Source organism: Xiphophorus hellerii, chromosome 16 (genome assembly GCF_003331165.1).
Source record: "Xiphophorus hellerii strain 12219 chromosome 16, Xiphophorus_hellerii-4.1, whole genome shotgun sequence".
Lineage (NCBI taxonomy): Eukaryota > Metazoa > Chordata > Actinopteri > Cyprinodontiformes > Poeciliidae > Xiphophorus > Xiphophorus hellerii.
This window is the reverse complement of record NC_045687.1, coordinates 11,100,615-11,123,233: the sequence shown is the minus strand read 5'-3', so window position 1 is coordinate 11,123,233 and position 22,619 is coordinate 11,100,615. Positions and strand designations below refer to the sequence as shown.

Genomic DNA, 22,619 nt, shown 5'->3' with positions numbered 1-22,619 from the left:
ATAAGTTATAGTGTATTTTTTTACTGTAAAATACCATTCATACTGCTTCCTTACAGAGTGTAGATTTTGCGAAACAATAAATACATAAAAAATAATTAAAATTGATCAACCTTCATCACCAAAGGTTGATGACGGTTAATGACTTTGTAGTATGGATGAGGAGAAAAAAAAGTGAGCACCAAATCTTTCCATAATAAATAATCACTCATGTTTAGTGACTGCTCACGATGACTCACCATCCTTTTATGTAGGGAGAGGAAAATATTTACAGTACATTAGATGTGTTTCTATTTAGTTTCTAACATATAAACCCTGTTTATGCAATCTGAATATAAAATGTGTCTAACAATGGAGCCCAGAACTGAAAAAGAACAAAACACCAAGAAACAGCCAAGACTCTGATGACTTCATGCCATATTTACGTCATGCATGAGCTTTATGCCTGTGAATGTTTTCCAACAGTCTTGTTGCGATGAACACAGCAAGAATCTGAACCCCAACAACGACAACTCCGACTGTCCCGATCAGGCCCTCATGCTGCTCGATCCAACGAGAGATTCCACCCAGACAACCCCCGAGAAAGATCACACTCTGAGCGGTAAACTCGTCCATGACCTGTGCTCCCACGCCGCACTGTGAGTTCCACACCGTCCCGTTCTCCAAAGGGTCCACGCAGCACGTTGCAGGGACGCCACACGCCAAAACTCCCGGAGCTGAGCAGTTGTAATATCTGAAGAAAAAAAAAAGAAAAGTTTTAAAATTGATGGTCAACTGAGAATTTACTGAAATAACAATTAAACAGAGGTCATACCCCACTCACATGTTCACCTCCCAGTCCCGGTAGGTGTCGGCCCCGCAGCACTGCAGACCCAATTGGATCTCATCTGTGATGAACCTCAGGTCCAGATCATCTTGATAGCCCGCCATGGCAGCTAGCATCCCTGACCGCAGATATCCTTCAATCTGATCCTGCACAGTGTAGGCCACGATTGCAAACAGCACCTGGATTGTGATGAGCACCAGCACTATAATAGAGAACATCTTCAGCAAGCAGCAGTTCTCTCTTAAAGCACCAACACACCCCGTCAGACAGAGCAGAGTGAGCAGAAAGCCCAACGTCAAAAGTATCAGCATCGGATCTGTGCCGATAGTTCCAATCTTCTCCTGGGCGAACGATTCTTTGCTGGAGAGACCCCAGATCCCCAAACCAAGAACCACCAGACCCAAAACTGTGAAGACCAGGTTGCACAGGAACAGGAAGTATTTTAGGAAATAATCCATCAAAGAATAACTGTAATGAGGTCGGATTCTTGTAGGACTGTTGCGATCCTGATTGCTGGGCGTCCCTGTTTGATATTCACCGTCAACATGGCCAAGCTCCTCATCTTCCACTTTTGCAGCACCTGACTTCAGACATAGAAATAAAGTTTTTAATGATGGCTAAAGCTAATTGTAGAACAGCACAACATTCTTAAAAATATAAATTATTGAAAGGCCTACCTTTGGAATAAGTGGGCTGAACTCATCCTGCCCATTGTCTCTCCTAGACCAGGGCCACTCAAACTTCTTTATGCGTAAATATTGCCGCATTTTGTCATCCAATTGGAGACAACCGACTCTGTGCTTTTAGCTCCTCTGAGTAGCTCAAGTTGAAATGAAACATGAGAATATTTGCTGCAGCAGAAAAACCAGAGTGCTGATACTGAGAGACCCTGCTGTGTTCAGCCTCAAAGTGCTGTGAGGCCTGAAATTTTTTTCATCATGTGAGAGTCACAATGAGGGGATTAGTGAGCTATCAGACCCCTAAAACAAGGAGCTTTTCATATCAGGCTATTTCTAAAAAACTGACTCAAACTGAAAAATAGAAAGGTCAGTGGCAATAAGTATTTAGTCTCTCCAAGAACACAAGATATCAGGAATCAAATGTAATAATAAAAAACAAGTTCTAGTCAAGTTATGTATAACAAACATTATCGTACATATTTGAATGTATGTTACTTACGACCACCCCTGAATATTGCTTGCCGCCTCACTGACCCTAAGAATCATTGTCTCTATGTTGATTTTATTACAAGACTTTGTAACCTTCACTTCAAAATGTCACTTTTTTATAATTCAAGAAAAAAAGAATTTTATAAACACTAATAATTCTGAAGTTATTTCCTCTCAAACCTATTTTTGCAGAATATCTCACTGTAGATATTCAATAAATTATTTTATTAATAGATATAATTCTCTTAATTTACTCAACCACCTCAGCTATTAGAATACTTTGCTATTTTTCCTTTGTTGGGCTAGAAAAACAACATGGGCAAAAGTTGTTTTATTCATCCAAGTGAAATAGAAATAATGTTACCACTTTAAAATTGCTTTAAAGTATAATCTTTTGGAGTAGTTCTTGGTTTGGAACAAATTTAAGTTATGAATCTCAGATTGTTTATCAGATTTGGCTATTTTGCATCATGAAAAAATAAAATAAAAACAATGGAACATACAGTATGTCTTAATGCAACAAATTTCAATGAGCTTTCTCAGAAAGAGTAGAATTTGAAAATATTTTTCTGGACAGGATTGCACAGGATTTGAGTTAGCAGTTTATGTCCAAGGTCAAGGAGAATATTCTTTTACCTAAGTGAAAGTGGCAATAACATTTGGGAGAACCAAGGTCCCAAGAAAAAAATAACAATGATAGTAAAATAAAGTATGTAAAGATATTAGGCTGATAAACTGCCTCAGGATTTCCCTCCTCAGCTTTGAGGGAAAAACCTTCATGTATAGTTTGGGGTACTATTTTATATAAAAAAAAAATACACTTATCAAATGTATATTTGTTTGGGAGCAGAAAAAACCCCATAAAACATTATTTTTAATTATGCTATAATCAACATTTATCTTTTCTCTGAATTCAGAAGCTGATACATTTCAGCTGCAACTATCCTCCACAAGTCATCAAATAAAGTTTCTTGCAGTCATGTGCTTCCAAGAGACAAAAAGAAGTAGCATCTGATAAAACTGATGTGACTGAGCTGAAAAACAGAAAGTATGAGGCCTGAATATTTTCCTCTGTGTATCTGTAATTCCACTGGAGTCATTCTTTCCTCTGGCTACTGGACTGGGCTGTAAGGAGCTGGAAGCAAATGAGTGTGTTATTCACTCTTAGTTCCTCAGTACATCTGGAAACATTTCTGTGCAATAGTAAAAACTAACTGTAAACCTAAACATTTTGGAGAGTGACTATATTGGAATATTTACAACTTAACAGTTACATTTTCAGTAGTATATTTTCAGTAATATGTGTCAAATGAAATATATTTCAATCATGTAGTAAGTTAAGAATCAAGACAAATAAGCAAACATGAAATATAACTACTTGAATTGTAGAAGGAGTGATCTTCTACAAATTGCTGCTAAATATTTAACTTTATCAAATGGTCTTGTATCTGATAGATAGTCAATGTTTTTTTTTTCACGCTGCATTGGGATTTTCTATATACTTATCTTAACCTCAGGGAAAGTTTGCAAAGCAAATTGGATAAATAAACTTTAAGTGAGCCAGCTGTGTGTTGTGCAATCGCTCTGGCCAATCGCTGCAAGGATGGGATTTGTGTGGTCTGGGATCAGACTGCAATGTAGCTGTTCAACTGGGAAAGTCACCCTGAGACTGGCTGGAGGTCTCTGGCCTCCAAATGTCTCAGTGGTCCCCTTACTCTGACTTCTGAACTAAATTGTAAACAAAAACAATACAGCTAATTTTGATGTTCAGTTTAGTTGATCTTGCCCCAACATTTTGATTCTGTGGGTTGTCTGGTCAGTCTATCATGGAGTCTCTCTCTATTCTCTTCTCTCTCTGTGCTCTTTACATGCATAAGTTGGAGTAGTGTGTTTCCCAAATTGTCAGGATTGGGTTTTTTATGTGTTGATTTGAGTTTTTCTGTGTGTTTATTTTTGGGTTTCTGTGTCTTGAGTCTCCGTGTTGTCCTGTCTACCCCTTGATTGTTCCCAGATGTGTCTCGTTCCGTGATTACCCTTTGTGTATTTAATACCACCTGTGTCTCTTGTGTCTTTGTTGGGTTCTTGTTGTACCAGTCTGTCAGTTCTCTCGTGTTGCATTTGATTTTTCCAGTCGCTACCAGTTTTGAGCCTTAGCTTTCTGCTCATCTGTGCTGCCTGGACTTTTGGATTATTGTGTGCCTTCTTCACCATTAAGCCTTTAATTCATCATTCCAACCTGGGTCTTCTGCATTTTCCTCACCACCCTACAACCGCACATCATGACGCAAATCTCTCCATATAGTTTTCGAACAGTCTAAAGAGCAGAGTGTGTCATGTATAGGGTTATCATCACAAAAACACACCACTGTGAATTTACTTGGTCAAGTAAATTCACAATGTGACTTAGATAAAACATTAACATTGGATTGTGACAGACTAAGGATGTCCTTATTGAAATCCTAAGACCCAAAAGTACATAAAAATATAGAAGTGTTTGGAAAATTTTACATTGAAACTTATAAAACTATAGAAATGAGAGCATAAGTGTGAACACAAAAAAAACTGCAGAGAAAAAACTGCAGTGAAAGAAAAAAAAATGAGTGAGTTATTGTTTCTGAGATTCCTCCAATATGGATGAATAGATCTGGTCTGCACTAATAGATGCTAAAGATCTTTGTGTGAAATTTGAACAAAAACGTAAACTTTTGCTAAATCCAACCATGAACAGTTCTAAAGACTCCGCGTCATGATGGCTTATGTATTAAATTCTCCTTACACTAAGCTGCAACAAATGTAATGTCTCTGAGTTTAAAGACGGTCCAGATGTTTGGGACTACTACCCAGTTAGCAGAAATTGTCTCATCCAATTGGCTGCAGATATCAGCAGAATCCCCCAAATGTACTAAAGAAGGATCATTTCTGGACAAGAACAAACAAAAGATTTATATTTTGTATTTGCAATGATTTATATCTTCTTGTCTCTGAAATAACCCATCCTACTTCACAAGTTGCCTCATTCTTCATCAGAAGTTAGATTATCACCGCATAAATATTCTTGTATTATAAAGGGTGGATAAATGTCAAACTGAGCGAATAGCTGGAATAAATCACTCAGCAGCTCATTTCAATAAGGGGTGGAAGCAGTTTATGGATGAGAGAGTTTCTCGGAAGTGGTGTGTTTTTGTCTTTAATTCTAACTTACAGATGAATAGAAACTTAAAACCGACCGTTTGATGTAATCAATTTTAAGTTTTCATTCACTTCATTCTAGTGAGTGCTCTTGAGTCAGCAGGTTTCTATCATCCGTGGCAGCTACAAAGCCTAATGCTGACTGTGCCTGTCAGTCCAGATGGTTAACAGATTGTATTACAGTAGGCAGTAAGAATGTTATTTTGGAGCCATAATGCTCCATCTAACACCTCCTTAGGATCTGAGCCCACAGGGAGCGCTGTTGCAGGTTGATAAGGGGGGAAAAGTCACGAGATTCCAGCAAAAAAAAAATTAATAAAATAATTATGTGTAGGTCAATTAGCAATGTAAAAGATGCACAGAATTCAAGAACTTGCGAAGAATCTAAAGCAGAAGAGATGTCTCTGTTTTTCACTTGGTGCATATGAATCCAGCCCTGTGAACACATGCTAAAATATCAGATTCTGTCACCACCCTTCATCCCTGACGTCGGGAGGAGCAGGTGGAGGAAAAGCTCAGAGAGGTTGGAGAGGCAGTTAGAAGAGAGTTTATTCTTTTCTGTGTGATTCCTGAAGGATTTTACTCTGGCATTTGGAACTGCCTCACACAAAGGTAAACCACAAAAGATATATGTCATTTTCATCTACTGTAAAGCTAATCAAAGTTGAAATATATGACAATTTAACACTTATATCTACATCTGTAATAATGAAGTTAGTGATTTTAAAATGTTTACATTGAAGAGGTTTACATAGAAAATTGTAAAAAAAAAAAAAAAGAAGAAGTTATTTTTAAGTTTAACTTTATATTTCTGTCTTTAAGTTAAAACCATGGAGTTGAAGGTTCTGGTTCTGTTCTGCATGCTGTCAACATCTGCAACTCAGAAATGGAAACATGAAACCTCCCCTTGGGATCCAAAAGGCAAGGAATAACCTCTTGTTCTTGTAAACAATTACTAAATGCATTGGGTCAAACAGTCTTACACATATTTCTGTGTTCAGCAGAACATACCAGCAGAAAGACTTGCTCCAACCTGACTCAAGTATTGGACAACTGGAAATTTGCTATAATAACCCAAGTGAAAGAGCTGCTGATTCATGACCATGCCTCTGTTCTCCCTGAATACACCAGGTGAGTTGCTCTGAACCAAGGCAACAGGAACAAGCTCTAACAGATAAAGTTTGAACTCTGAGTCATCCATTAAAACACTCGACAAACTCCTGGTCCTCTTGCAACAGTAGAATATTATGTAACATGTTTCTGCTTTTTAAATGATCTCAATGCAGGGAGTGCTCCAAATGGAAAAGAGTGAAATGTTTCAGCAACGTGGTCTGCTAAATCTAGTGTTTCTGAAACTCTCCAAGTCATTCCTCCAGAGACAGGGCTTATGATACAACACAGTAAACAGCTATTTGTTATCGCCAAGTACTTGTTGTAGATCAACTTTGATCTACAAGAACATCTAGTAGTTGTGCAACTTTTTATTTTTTAAGAGACTTTTGTTCTTGTTATTCCAAGTTTAATTGCTGATTGTGTGGCTGTTTCTGCTCAACAGCAAGTTATGACTTACACACTGTTACCATTTTGTCTTGGCTGTGTTCTTCTCATTTCCTGTTATAGTTTAAAGTGTAGCAAAGCCAACAGTCTTGGGCAGCTTACTAAAACAGTGAGATCATTTTAATTAATTCATGTCTCCATGTGCTTAGGATCCAACCTCTCTCCGAGGCTCTGGGAGATCTCTACCAGCAGTTTAACTCGCTAAAAGACGAGCTGGGGAAGCTCACCTCAAAGTTTGATGGAGTGGAGGCGTTTGTGGATGATATTAAAGAAGGTAGATTCACCAAACCTCATTGGTCAGTGTCCAGGATTCCTCCCAGCTTTGGTCTGAGGTCTCCACTTGGAGCGCAGCGGAGAGCTCTAGACAGGAGGCTCATCAATCAGCCAACACTGCTCAGAGCAAGGAGGAGAGGCACTCAGAGACAGTAAAATTGTTGATTGCTAAATACTGTCTGATGTTAACAATAACTATTGTTCTATACTTTTAGAGTGCTGGATGTAATGGGAAAAGGTATTCTGGACTGATCACAAATTACCCAGAATATGAACACGTCATGCAGTGATGGTTGTTCCACTTTTCTTGGTCATATTCTGCCACAAGGTGGCATCATCCTCCTGGCTGTTCATTATTCAACTGGTTTGTGTGCCTGCACATTACTGAAATATAAATATAAAGAGGATGTTTTTTGTACATTATATAATCAATAATCAGAAACCTTTATAACATACGTTAGGCAAATGGAGTTTGCTTTAGATGCAGGATTTAAAAATACCCATTCTTAATAAGGAGACAAAGTGAAACTATGTGTCAGCACAAGTTGACATACTAGTAACAGCTAGTAGTGAAACAATATAACTGCAATCTTTGATAGAACTCTTTTACACAAACGAATTACCTTAATAGGACTATCCTGCTATCCTTTTTTATCTTCAAATTTTTTGCTGTTAATCAGATGTCTTATCTGTAATAACACTTTTTCTGTGAGTATTAATAGAGTATTTTTTGATTCTGATTCTCAGCATGTGTGGTATAAACACTGCTAAAAGAAATGTAAAATGACGTTTATCTGTTCAGGGCTGCAACCCTGTAACATGACTTACAAGATTGTTCCATAACGCACGATTATTCTATACTCAGTATTTATAACTCATTGGTTTGCACTTCATGTTTCTGCTCAAATAATTATTAAAAACATTCAACAGCATATGGTGTGGTGATTAGCAGTGTTAACAAGTAAAAACCTGGCTGAGCATGTGTGGTATAAATACACATGCCAAACAAGACACAGGCTGTTCTTTGTGTTGTTTGGCTGGACTCCTGTCCAGGGTTATGGATGGACTGATGATCTGTGCAGATTGTGACTACTAAAATACATCCCAACCTCGTTTTAATGGTCACTTTAGGAGGGATCAGAACCCATTTTTCCCCCCAAAACAAGAGATGACAAGATTTACAAGACAGAGAAAACAAGCTTCTCTTACTTGCTGAAAACAAAGGTGAACATGCTCTTATCAATCTTACAGTTGCATTTTTAGAAACAAACAAAAAAGATAATATTGTGATTTAGAACATCTTCCTTTTTTAAAAATTACAAGTAACCGAGGATATACAAATACTCTAAAAAAGTACTACTAAAAAAGTCAAATAGGTTGGATGCATAGCTTTCCTCCATAAAATAGACTCATTTTCAAGAGCTAAATTATGAACTGTGTTTAGTGCAATAATAAAGGATTATGTCCTCATTTTTATCAATTGTAGAGAGAAATGCAATTAATTTAGCTAATTCCAATATAAAAAAATATACACACTGATATACTGGTGTTAGATGTAAATTTGTTAAACAAGAAGAATTAAAACCTCCATGTATCAAGGATTGTTCCCTCTGAAACTGGATTTCATTATTTTTAAATATGATATAAAAAGAGCACAGCAGGCCTGCAGGTGTATCCTGTAAAAGAAGAGACAGCGAGAAGAGAAGTGATGCTTCACTGGCTATAAGAAAAAATGCTCAGTTTCGCTTGTTCATCTCTATCAGACATTATGACTTACTCAGACTCTATTTTTTATGTCTTTAGGCCCACAGTTTGTTTAGGAAAAACTGCATATTTGAAACTTTACAATGTGTATATGTGTTTATACCAGTTGTGTAAAATAATAAACTATGAAAACATTAAAGGTAATAAAGAAATAAACGTTATGTATGGATTTCTTTTTTTTTTAGCTTCGCCTCCACAAACATCCCATTGTAAGCAAAACCTTTTACTTTGGCACAACTACACTCAATTACAAATAATGAAACACACACAAACACTTATTTCCAATGTAATAATGATTTATTAATGCAAAAGAAGGCCAAGAGAACAATAGTTGTCAAATAAAAACTAAATAGAGAAGCAAGTTTTCTAAATCATGTAAGAAGCAAACAGAAACAAAACAGATTATAAATGATGATTATGATCTTCTGTTATTCTTCAGCAGGACATTCTGACTTGTTGATGGTTTTCTCTGCAGTCTGGGAGCCCAGAGACACTTTACAGGCGTAGACCTTGTTCATGTTCCAGTCTGATGTCTGGATGGACAGAGAACTGCTGATGTGGAAAGTCTGGTCTGGTTTCTGAACAGCAGTGCTGGTAGAGATCCCACTGCTTACTGGACTCCCATCAACCAACCAGTTCACATCAGCAAAAGGTCCAGACTGAGTGGACAGACAGAGCAGAGTGGCTTTGTTGGACTGGAGCTCAGCCTTGGATGGAGGGAAAACAGTCAGGACAGGAAGAGGGAGACTGGAGCCTTGAAGGAAATGAAGATAATTAAATAAATACACAATTAAGTCAAAGACAAACATTATTTGACTAAAACATGGATGATATTATTGAAAAGAACACATTTTGGCCATAGTGAGAGCTATGAAATGGTATTTTATTTGAGAACAAATGAAAATATTGAAGCAGATGGAAAACTAAGTAATTCATCACAAGGTCTTTGAGATGGATTCATCAGATTTGTTTGAATGGACAGCGATGATATGACTTAATTTAGCATCAAAGAGATAATACAATAGAAAATAAACAAGAGCAAGACACAAAATATAAAAATCTGCATTATTTATGAAAGATTGGGGATGTATTTATTCTAGAAAAAAATCATAATTTAATAGTTATTTTTATGATGATTATTAGTTTGTGGATTATATTTGCCTGCAGCTTTGTTTTTCTACAGATATTTTTTATTTAGAAAGTGTTTAAAAAAGTAAATATTTATATAAAATGTAACTTAATATAGCTAAAGGTTTAATGCCATTTATTTACCAGAGAGATCAAATAAAACATGGAATTCACTACAAACAAAAAAAACCTAAGAGAAGACTGTATGTGAATTAATGGTAAGTTTCACAGTAATTACATTTGCAATAAGAGTCTCAAAGAGGAGCACAACTGTCTTGGAAACCAGATTTTACATGGCTATAAGTTACAATCCTTTTCATAATCTACAAGAAAATACTTTTTTTTGTAAAAAAAAAAAAAATAAAAAAATAAAAACAAGAACTTAAAAAAAACAGGGGAAAATGTAAAAGTACAAAAAAGGTCTCACTTCAAAGTAATTTAAACAAATCCTTACCTGTGACAAACAGCTTGGTTCCCGGTCCGAATACCACAGTGATTCAGTTTGTATACATCGTCGTACAAAAACCTTCTCATTGTTTCTGATGACAGAGTGGAAGTGAAACATCCTGCTGTGAGCAACTTTCACTGAAAACATCTCAGTCTCTTCATCATTCTGCTTTTATTAGAAATCACTAACTCACTTTGGTCTCTGTGGACACATTTAAACAGTGGTAGTATGGTTTATAGTAACTAATGTGTGTTGTGAACTGTTTTATGTTCAGATATTTGATCAGTTTGGATGTTTGGGTTTTTGTCACACTGTGAATCATTGTGATACAGCTTCATTTGCAGAGTCATCCCATGTCTGACAGAAATACAGAGCAGAGTCTCCTGCTTCTGCCTGCTTAATAATGAACTGATAATCAATGTCTGATGAAGATTTAGAGTTGAATCGGTTTGAAGAGAATCCTGTTCCAAAGTAGAGTGAACTGTCATGGTGCCAAAAACTCAGAACATACTGAGGAACTCCACTAGAAACTTGTTTGTACCATATGACAGAATTTCCATCATATCTCTGAATGTTGCAGTTTAGAACAACTTGTTGTCCTGCTGAGACTGTCTTGACAGGAGGTGTCTGGGTCAATGTTATCGCTGCATCAACACCTGACAACACATGGAGAAAAACAGTTGAATCAAAAGGTTTGCATTTATCATCTTAAATAGTCTGAGAAGAATCTTACATGTTAGAGCAGTGATGAGACTGCAGACGATCCCCAGCATGTTGTCAGTTTGTGGTGTAAATGTTATTTTCTGTGTAGCTGAAAGGTGAGCAGGTTGGACTGAAAGGAGGAGAGAAACAGAGGCTTATAAAGACCCTGAGGATAGGAGAAGAGGAGGAGGGGATTCATATGAGTCTAATATGTCATTTTTAATGGGAAAATTCAGTGTCTTTGTTGTTTTTTGCAAGCTCATACCTCTACCAGACAGTGAGTTTTTTGTTGTTTTGTTTTATTCTAAAAAAAAAAAACAGTCCTAATCCCAAATGATAATGCTATTTTTTCTATGAAATCATGTGGACAGAATTGCCTCAATAAGTTTTGTAAGTGTTGCAAATTAAACTTTTTAGATATTTGATAAGATTATTAAGACTGTAGCAGTACTGTGGCCAGTTCTTGGATAAAACTGAACTGTCAAGTTACATTATATGTAGGTTGATGTACAAGTATGGATTCAACCAAAGAAACATCTATTATGGCTTTGGTTACATTTGCCATTTCTTTTCCCAGTAAGATATGTTTCACATTTTATAGGAATCAAAGCGTTTTCTTTGATTTATGTATTTGATATTTGAATATCATCTGAACATGTGCTTATGTATGAATGTGTTGCTGTTGAACACTTGAACTTCTCTTACTGTGAAAAGTTCTCTGGTCTGATCTCCACACTATGTGATCTCTGTAACACAAGATTATTTATATAACTTTGCAAATGTAAAAGTGGAACCTTTCCTCATAAAGAACCAAACTTTTATTGTTAGTAATAACTTTAGAGATTTGTACAAATGTTTAATAGAAAATTGAAACTCTGTTATAATTAAAAGATGCTTGAAACACTTTTTTTTAATGAAAATTCTATGGAAGGGAATCTTGCAAAAAAAACATAGAACTTTAAAAAAGCAGTTAGGAGTAAATGTTTGAGTCAATACATTTTTTTAAGTCCCAACATTGTTATCTGTTAAATTGTCAATTGAGTCACACTGGACATTTAAAAACCAACAATTTACAAGGGAGCTTCTATATTTTAGACAAGCACAAAAGTGCTTAATGAAAAAATCAGTAAAAAGCAGAGACATACAAGAATTATTTATGGATGGCTTTATCTTTCAGTCCAGCAGTTCTCCATTTGTCAAAAAGCAGAAGTGTTTGTGTTGAGGTTTTTGCTATGGCATGAATCACTGTGATACAAAATTATTGACCGAGCCATCCCATGTCTTACAGTGATAAACTGCAGAGTCTTGCTCTTCTGCACCCTTGATGATTAAACGATAATCTGTTGTGGACTGATGAGTAGATGTGAACTTTGGAGATGAAAACCCAGAACCATAGCTTGGTGAACTATAACTCCGATGAAAATTCAGCACAAACTGAGGAACTTCCCCGGGAATCTGTTTATACCAACGTGCACCGCTGCCAGTAACGCTCCCCAGGTTACAGTCCATGGTGGCTGTCTCTCCTTTCCTCACTGTCATAACAGCAGGTGTTTGTGTCACCACGGTCACACCACTCACACCTGCAAACAACAAGATGACATGAAGTCAAAAGAAACACAAACGGATAAATCCAACTGCGAATCAGTCTGCAGTTAAGTCAACCTTCTTACATGTTAGAGCAGTGATGAGAGTGCAGAGGGTCCCCAGCATGTTGTCAGTGTGTGCTGAGAATGATCTTGGAATGTGTAAAGTGACCTTATTGCTGACAGTTGTGAGAGATTAATGAACGAGGAGAGGATGTACTGTAAGGAGGCTTTTAATACAACACAAACTGAGAGTGACTGAAAGGAGGAGGAGCTTTGAACTTCACAGTTTGAAAGACATTTTTGAATCAAATACATTGTAGCCTTCATTATAATTAACATATAGATGTTAATATATACATCTATATATCTTTTATACAGCAAACTGATATTTATTTACTGTCCTGCTTCTGTTAAAATGTCTTGGAATGTGTTTTACTGCCCTTTTTCACATTGTCCTAAACAGTTGGTAAATTGATTCCTAAATTGTGTTAATACAAGTAACAAAATGTAACTATACAGACTTTTGTCACAGTCAAACATATTCTTCTTTTCACCTTTTTTTAGATTTTGAAATCATACTGCTGAAAGAAAAATACTTAGTTGTCCACTGCTGTACTTTTTAAGTTTTCTTGAAGATGCAAAGATCACTGTGAAATATGTTGAGACACCGCAATCTGTACATGAATAAACAATTTTAGTCAGAATTAGTCTGATAAATGCTTACACCATTACATATGTACCCAAACTAAAACTTAAAACCATTCACTGTTTTTGCCATGATAAACATTCCTAGATTAGTTGGATTTGTGCAGTAATCACCATGTATAGGAAACTAAAGTCTAGGCTCCAGGTTTGCTGTGCCTCATATTAAGCAAGCTCTGCAGTGAATGGCTTTAACTGAAACTGCGAGTTTCAAACATATAGTTTGATTTCCTTTTATAGGTGACTTTATAACATATCCTGTAGCAGAGAGTAAACATGTATAATAAACCTTTCCACTAGATTTTTGTTAAAATTAATTATTTTATCTGTTTTATATTTGCTATATTTTGCTACATTGTAGCCACATTATTTATTTTTTAATCTGAATAATGTAAGACTTGAAGAAATATGGTTACTCAATATTAAATGTAAAGCCCCAAGACCTTTCCTCTGGGTCTCTAACATCCCTGTTTTAGAGCTTCTAATTGGTGCTGATTGGAAGTGAAGGCAGCTGGCCAGTGTCTCCAGAATGACATCAGATCCAGCTTAAGATGCACCATTCTTTCTCTCTAACCCAGCCCATTCTTTGTGTTTCTCTGCCACTCTCTCCCCTTTCTCTCTCTCCTCTCCAACCAGTTGTGATTTTTGTTAAATAAATCCCATTTTAAGTTATCCCATGCGCTGCCTCCCTTTAATTTGTTATGGTTCTAGAGCCAGGCCATAACATAAAAAATAAAAATATGGAAAGGTTGCATTTAATTCTGCCTATTTAATGAAATAGCATAGTAGTCCCTTCAGTAAAAAGTACTGCCCACAAACTAAGTAACTGATTTTAAACAAGACGTTTATCCATAAACAAACTTTAAAGAAATGTTTCAACATTGCACTGACAACTCATGCAGTTGTTTTTCAAAGAAAACTTTGATTTCTGCCTGTTTTCTGCAAACAGCATAATAAGAAAATGAAGAAAAACAATTATGGTGACCCAAATACACAAGTACACAACGCAAACATCTGTAAGACAGGTAATCCTTTCACACTCAGAATGACAAAATGATAGGATAGAAAATTAGGATGTCTGGACTGTTAGATTGTCCAGAACATTAGAATAGAACTCTACAGGACTCTTTATAAGTCCCAGTCTGATTTATTGACTGCTTTTCTTAAATTGATTTAGAAATGTAAAGATAAAGTTAAAACTAAAAACTTAAAAAGAGTAAAGATTGTCTGAACAGTGCAGTCCCTACTCATCAATTTATGTAAATTATATTACAGAATCCTCTCCTCCCTGTTTTCTCCCCTCAGACTCTTCATAAGTCTCAGTCTGTCTTCTTCTTTCACTTAAACAGGTTTGTCTTACAGTGTCATTATAAACAAGACTGAAGTCACAAATTGACAACATGCTGTGGACTCTCTGTACAGTCATCTCTGCTCTAACATGTAAGTTGCTCCTTTGTCTTATTTTGTATTCATTTTCAAACACACATTTATCACTCATGTATTTTTCTTTGTACGTTTACAGATGCTGATGCAGCTAAAGTTTTGACCCAGAAGCCTGCTGTCCACTCAGTTTCTACAGGACAACAGGTTGTTCTCAGCTGCAACATTCAGATAAATCATGGCAATTATGTCAGTTGGTACAAACAGGTGCCTGGTGGGACTCCTCAGTATATTCTGAAGTTTTTTCATTCTCTCAGTTCCCCTGAATTTGGAACAGGTTTCTCCTCTGATAGATTTAACTCTAAAGCCACATCAGAAATTGACTACCAGTTTATTATAAAGCAGGCAGAAACAGGAGACTCAGCAGTGTATTACTGTGGCACATGGGATGACTCTGCTAATGAAGCTGTACCACAGTGATTCACACCATGACAAAAACCTCTGACTGATTCACTTCTGCTTTCTGAGACTTACATTTAACAGAGTTTAAACACTATTATCACAAGCTAGTTTTTTTTATTCTTCTTTCTTGTATAAAATGTTACAATCCATAAAATATGTTACAATGAAAAAAACCCAACAAAATACCGTTAACACAAGAGAAGCACATTGCAGTCCATGAAGAATATGAATGTTAAAAGGCAGGATTTCTGTTATCAAAGTATAGTTGTATCAATACAATGATTCTTATTTTAATAGTAGCAGTTTTGCTTGATGTCTTTATCTTTATCTATTCTTCAATCCAATAATTTTCTAAAGTAATTTTATTTTCTCCTCCCATGAAACTCCTCTGTTCTAACTGCCATCAGGTTTTCTGCAAATGACTTTAAGGAGCTCTTGGCTGTCTGGATTGCACGTACTGGGGGCAGAAATATGAATCCATTCGGAGGGCTGGTCACTCATCCTTTTAAATTTGTTGTTGCTTCATACCCAACTGTGTTATAACTCTGATACTACAATGAGCATTTGTACTCATGCATCAAGTTTTGCTCAAGTTGTAAACTGTTGGCAGCCATTTGACAAACTGTTTATTTGAGTGTTTTACTTCTCTCAATATATAATAATATATTGCAGACTCTCATCAAGGAGAACTGAGTTGAGTTACAGATTTAATTAAATAAATTATTTATTTTTTTATTTTTTTTACCATTAAACATATTTAATCCAATACACCATGATGGAACCAGGTTTATTGAGTAATGTAAACGATGATAGAAGACTAGAAATGCATTTTTAATATTTTGTCATCTATCTACTCCTCTATTTTTGCTCTCAAAGGATGCAGACCTCTCCCCATTCTTATTACTTCCTGTAATAAGAGTGGAGCCCAATTGACCACAACTTGAACTCTTGTGGTCAAGAGTTTAAAACAAATTTAGAACAAATTGAGGAATTCCTCCTGGGATCTGTTTGTAGAAACGTGGTCCATCAACAGCTGAGTTACAGTCCATGGTGGCTGTCTCTCCTTTCCTCACTGTCATAACAGGAGGTTTCTGTATCACCACTGTCACACCACTCACACCTGGAAACAAGATGATATGAAGTCAAGAGAAACACATACTGATGTATCCAACATCAGCTTCTTTCTGCTGTAAGTCATCCCCCTTACATGTTAGAGCAGTGATAAGAGTGCAGAGGGTCCCCAGCATGTTGTCAGTGGGTGCTGAGAATGATCTTGGAACGTGTAAAGTGACCTTGCTGCTGACAGATGATCAAAGAGGAGGTGCTGGAGGAGGTATTTAATATAGCACTGACACTTGGGAGTGACAGGAGGAGGCGCTTTCATCAAATCTATTTTTGATGTTTTTTAGTTTTTAGCATCTTTGAAGAGAATTGATCAAATTTATTGAGAACTTGGCAATTTTGCCTAATTTCTGTATCTGTTGCTCTAGGAGGCCCCTATTTGCAGCTTAGTGATCTTAAAGATGCGGTGGGGAAGCTCGACAAAATGACCTGGTTATAAAATATAGGGCAGAGTTGAAACAAGTGCAAGATATTGTGATACCACACAAGATACCAATGTGTGTGGTATGATCACATTTTTAGTTGTACCAGGAGGTGGCTTCCTTAACAAAACCTGTCATTCTCCTACCTCCTGTTTCTTTATTTCAATAAAACATGTGTTGTATAGTATTTTCTCTGATTGAGAATATTTTAAGATTGCCAGGTGCTAACTTAAGCTACTTTATTGTAAGAAAAAAAACAAACAAAAAAAAAACAATGCAATGCAATATAAGCATTAAGAGGCCCAACATTGACTGTTAGGCTGTAACATCCAATGTCCTGTGGGCCTCAGTTTATACTTCTATCCCTGTAGTAGCAGTTAAAAAAATAACAGTAAGTGACATTTAATTTCGTAGAAATTAACCTAGTTTTTAGGAAATATTTATTGTGATTTGTATTCCATCATGGTTACACAACAAAGGTTTGACAGTCGTGAAAGTTCCAAAATTTATTTTCACTTTACCAAGAACTGTGGTGATGCAGAAGCCTCCTGTTGTGTCTGTGAGGAAAAGAAAGTCAGTCATCATAGACTGTAACCTGGGGTTTGTTGCGAACACATTTCATATATAAATGTATGAAAAGTATCTCTGTATTGTCTTGTTATGAGAACTCTTTGTTGTGGCAAAAATACAAATAATATAACCATTTTTATTTGTGCTCTGACTCAATATTTACAGGATCTTTCAAGGAGATTTGTTTTTATAAAAATAATACAGGAAATGTAAGACTAAAAAACAGTACATTAGAAGTTAAAGCTTACAGTTGATAAATTTTCTATCAGTAGTGGCAACATTATTCATGTTTTATATTTAAAAAACATTAAATGTTTAACAAAATTGTGATCTATAATTTTAACAAATATATCATAGAGACTGTAACTGTAAAAAATAAAGAATGGGTTCCCTTATTATTCTTCTCTTCAGCAGTTCACCATCTGCAAGAAAACAGAAGTGTTAGTGTTGAGGTTTTTGTCATGGTATAAATCACTGTGATACAGCCTTGCTGTTTTCCCATGTTTTGCAGTAATAAACCGCAGAGTCTCGCTCTTCGGCATTGTTGATGATTAAACAATAATCTGTTGTTGACTGATGAGTTGATGTGAACTTTGGGGATGAAAACCCAGAACCATAGCTTGGTGAACCAGAGCTGTGATAGAAATACAGCACCCACTGAGGAACACCTCCTTGAATCTGTTTGTACCAATAAACAGTATTAACAACAGTCCCCAGGTTACAGTCCATGGTGGCTGTCTCTCCTTTTCTCACTGTCAGAACTGGAGGCTTCTGTGTCAGCACCGTCGCACCTCTCATACCTGCAAACAACAAGATGACATGAAGTCAACAGAAACACACATATAGATTAATCTAACATTGGCTCCAATTTGCAGCAAGTCATCCTTCTTACATGTTAGAGCAGTGATGAGAGTGAAGAGGGTCCCAAGCATGATGTCAGTGTTATTTGAACTTGTAAAATGACCTTACTGCTGACAGATGAGAATTCAGAGGATGAGGAGAGGAGGTGCTGAAGGAGTCCTTTAATATGTGACTGAAAGTGAGAGGGACTGACAGGAGGAGGAGACTGTTAAATTCTGTACTGTAGTGTTTTTCAGTTTAAAGCTTCTGTAAACAGAAGTATTTGACGTGGTTTAAACATATGTTCACTGCTGACATTATTTTTGGACCTCTGGAATGAAATCAAAGAGTTCATACAGGTCTTGTAGAAGTGGAGCAGTCTGCATTATTTTAATGGTTTCAACTTGCTCCACATGTGGATGTTTAGACTTTAAGCATATTGGAGTGATGTGATGAAAGAATGAAAGTGATAATTCATTGCTTGCTCAGGTTTGTTTGATTGTCAGCATCTTTTGTGTATAATTTTATCTTTAAATTGAATTCTAACCATGACTTAAACTTAAATTACTGACAACAAATATTACAAAGATATGAGTTATGCATGTATGAGAATGTGTAGAATTCATTCTTCCTATCCCTTTCTAAGTTATTTCTTATTTTGTTTATGAACTGATGATATTTCTATATGTAATTTTCCTAACATCAGATAAGTTATTGAAGCTGGTAGAAAATTGAGGATGAAATCCACTTTCATCTGAATATAAATAGTCTACTTTTAGTTATTTCTGTGTATTTTAGAATTTACCATGGCAAAAAAATGTATGTCAAACACATACATACACACAATTATTGATTTCTAATTTTGGATGAGACATTTTAACTTGACTCAGTGATACAAAGTTGCAAAGTTCCACACAGACACAGTAAGAGATATATTTTCATACTGAAACATATAAGTATGACCTGTATATACCTAAAGCTCCTCCTCCCTCCTGTCAGTGTGATATTAAATGCCTCCTCCAGCATCTCCTCCTCATCTTCTAAACTCTCATCTGTCAGCAGTAAAGTCACTTTACAAGCTCCAAGATTATTCTCAGCACACACTGACATCATGCTGGGGACCCTCTGCGCTCTCATCACTGCTCTAACATGTAAGACTGGATCTCATGATGGAATCATCAGACTTTATCTATATTTTAACTGTCATTTCATTGTTTCCAGATGTGAGTGGTGTGACGGTGGTGACACAGACGCCTCCTGTTGTGACAGTGAGGAAAGGAGAAATGGCCACCATGGACTGTAACTTGGGGAGTGTTAATGCCAGCGGTCCCCGATGGTACAGACAGATCCCAGGAGAAGTTCCTCTATATATGCTCAGGTTTTATCATGGCTGGAGTGCACCCAAATATGACACTGGGTTCCCTTCTGCAAGACACACATCTACTCATCAGTCAACATCAGATTACCGTTTGCATGTCAGCAGTGTGGAGGAAGGAGATTCTGCAGTTTATTACTGTTGCACATGGGATGACTCTGCTAAAGAGTACGTATCACAGTGATTCACACTGTGACAAAAACCTCCCCAATAGCACTTCTGCTTTTTCTCTCCCTAATACATAAACCAAGTGGAGCCACAAGCAATAGCTTCATCCAACACACAGCATATATTTTTATTAGCATTTACACTCTTTAAAGGTTTTTTTAAATTAATGAATAAAACTAGCAATTACTACATTATGTCTGCAAAATTATTTACTTAATCTTACTTAAACTGTACAATAACAAATATCTCTTACATGTCACAAGTCTAAAAAAAAATAGATATTGCACAAATATTAAGCTCATATTAAAACTGACTAACAATAAATATTACCTAATAAAATACACAGAAAATGTGTTAAAGGACAAGAAAAAAAAAACAGACTAAAATATGATTTATGCAGATTTTATCAAAATTCCTTAATGGTAATTTAATATCTGGAGCAGAGATTATGTTATCATTAAGTTATGTGTTGAAATTTAACTTTCAACACATAACTGTGTTGAAAGTTACCGTTGGAAACTTATTACCGTTGAAACTTAGGTTCTTAATTTACATGAAAGTTTAATCATGGAGATGATGTCTGCAGCTGCATCCTGTGAGAACAGAGAATGAGATGTAGATAGGTGATGCTTCATTGACAGAAGATGAAAATTCAGTTTAATCTTTTCTTTAAAGTATTTTACACCACTAAACCAGATTCTTATTGATTAATATTCTCCTCTGCTTATAGTACAAATTTAAGGCTAAAACTTACTCTGTTACGAAAACATTTTAGATTACAATGAGTTAAATCGTGGTTTTTGTTTCTTCAAATTATGAAATCAAAAAGAAATATTTGATTTATGATTGAGGCAGTTGTGTTTAGCTTCTATCAACCACAAGCAAAAATTTAAAGCTGTTTCACAATTTGTTTGCCTTGTTTACTGTTTTTTCTTTTATAGTGTTTAGAAGTTTTCAATAACCTCTCCTTCTACATTGTTTATTAATAAACACTTTCATATGAAGTTCAAATACTCTGCCTGATTTTCTCCCTTGCTTTACAGATCTAAGACGAAAAGTTTCTCCACTCCCAAAATTTGCTTGTTTTGTCATGTGCTTATAATAATAATTGTTTATTACAATACTTCCATGATAATTCTGTGTTTAAAACTGTTCATAACATTACATAACTTAAAATGAGAATATTTATCACTCATCATTTTAAAAAAAAGTTTGGTTACCAACATCACATTTATGTGAATGACATCAGATTACTTTTGCTAGAGATTAAGTCATAGCACTTGGGAACACATTTCATGGAATGGCCTTTGATAATAAGCAGAGTATTAATAAGTTGAATTTGAATATTTTTTTTTTATGTTTTTTTACCTTTGGTGATGTAAAATCTCAAAAACCAATGTTGAGATTATTAAAACTGTTACTATTTAATTCAAGATGTTGAATGTTTGAATCACTTCAATTCTCATTGACAGAGGTGTCCTCAATTTTTCATTAGTAAATTTCTTTCTTCTTCCATACTTCTGATAATCAAACAATAATCTGGTGTTGACCGATACTGGATGTGTGTCCTTGAGATGGGAACCAGTGTCAAATTTTGTAAAACACAGGTAGAAACTTTGCCTGGGCTCTGTCTGTACCAACAAGGGTAATTGGTGTTAACATTATTGTAATTAAATAGTAATATCTGCTAGTTTTATTCATTCATAGAAAAATAGATTATAGTGCAGATACTGACAAATAATGATGTGTTGACTGAAACTCTTGCTGGTGGCTACATTGTCAGTCCATGCATCTCAGTGAGAGCAAAAGCAGAAGTGTTATTGAGGAGGTTTTTGTAACAGTGTGAATCACTGTGATACGTACTCTTTAGCAGAGTCATCCCATGTGCTACAGTAATAAACTGCAGAATCTCCTTCTTCAACATTGCTAATTCTAAAACGGTAATCTGATGTTGACTGATGAGTTGCCGTGTGTCTTGAAGAGGGGAACCCAGTGTCATATTCGGGTGCACTCCAGCCATGATAAAACCTGAGCATATATAGAGGAACTTCTCCTGGGATCTGTCTGTACCATAGGGCAGCGCTGTTAGTAACACTCCCCAAGTTACAGTCCATGGTGGCCGTTTCTCCTTTCCTCACTGTCACAACAGGAGGCGTCTGTGTCACCACAGTCGCTCCTCTCACACCTGGAAACAACAAGATGACATGAAGTCAACAGTAACACACAGTCTGATGAATGAACTCCAGTCTGCAGTAAGTCACCTTACATACATGTTAAAGCAGTGATAAGAGTGCAGAGGGTCCCCAGCATGTTCTCAGTGTGTGCTGAGAATGATCTTTGAACTTGGAAAGTGACCTTACTGCAGATAGATGAGTTTAGAGGATGAGGAGAGGAGGTGCTGAAGGAGGCATTTAATACAACACTGACACTTAAAGGAAGAGACAGGAGGAGGAGCTTTAGTCTTTCGTGGTTTGGATAACTTTCTTGACTCTAATATGTTAAAAAAATACATTTTCTTCTTGGAAACAACTGACATCATTTATGCTACTAGCAGATTAATTATTGTCTTCACTAAAATGTTTTATGATGATGATTTTGATGACATTGAAGAAAATATCTTTCTTACTTCTTTGGTGTTTTATGCTTTTATCATGTAAAGTACACTGAATAGCCAGTTCCTGAAATGTGCTATACAAATAACCTTGCCTTGCTTTAAGATAAAGATTCAGATAAATTAAAATCTTTCTCAAAATTAAAGTGTTAGAAAGTAGTTGTGGTTTTAACCATTTGCTTTGCTTTCATTTAAAATTTTATCATTCATAGCAAACAGAATCAAAAACATCCATCAACTTTTACTCAAACAGACTCAGGTACCCATTTATAAACATACTTAAGTACCAGTCACCTATTTACTGTTCTTGTTACTACAAATAACTAAA

General features: G+C 35.9%; 1 protein-coding gene and 1 gene segment (V, D, J or C); both read right to left on the bottom strand.

The window, feature by feature from the left end:
• Nucleotide 1: 1 nt before the first annotated feature.
• tspan10 (tetraspanin 10) lies at nucleotides 2-1,757 on the bottom strand. The gene is made up of 3 exons (XM_032587407.1): nucleotides 1,501-1,757; nucleotides 821-1,407; nucleotides 2-730 (listed from the first exon to the last, which is right to left on the bottom strand). Exons 1-3 carry the CDS (start codon nucleotides 1,588-1,590, stop codon nucleotides 424-426), a joined length of 984 nt encoding a protein of 327 aa, XP_032443298.1. The 5' UTR covers nucleotides 1,591-1,757; the 3' UTR covers nucleotides 2-423.
• A 7,293-nt stretch (nucleotides 1,758-9,050) lies between these two features.
• LOC116735485 (immunoglobulin lambda constant 6-like) lies at nucleotides 9,051-22,068 on the bottom strand. The segment is given in 4 exon segments: nucleotides 9,051-9,529; nucleotides 10,358-10,391; nucleotides 21,540-21,865; nucleotides 21,942-22,068. Coding segments are annotated over 3 exon segments (615 nt in total).
• Between the last annotated feature and the right edge of the window lie 551 nt (nucleotides 22,069-22,619).

What these genes read in the sequence shown, in the direction of transcription:
- tspan10 (XM_032587407.1), bottom strand. Translation starts at nt 1,590, where the DNA reads ATGCGGCAATATTTACGCATAAAGAAGTTTGAGTGGCCCTGGTCTAGG. An exon ending in TCAGCCCACTTATTCCAAAG is followed by an intron (nt 1,408 to 1,500) that starts GTAGGCCTTTCA and finishes CTATGTCTGAAG; the next exon opens with TCAGGTGCTGCAAAAGTGGA. An exon ending in CGGGACTGGGAGGTGAACAT is followed by an intron (nt 731 to 820) that starts GTGAGTGGGGTA and finishes TTTTTTCTTCAG; the next exon opens with ATATTACAACTGCTCAGCTC.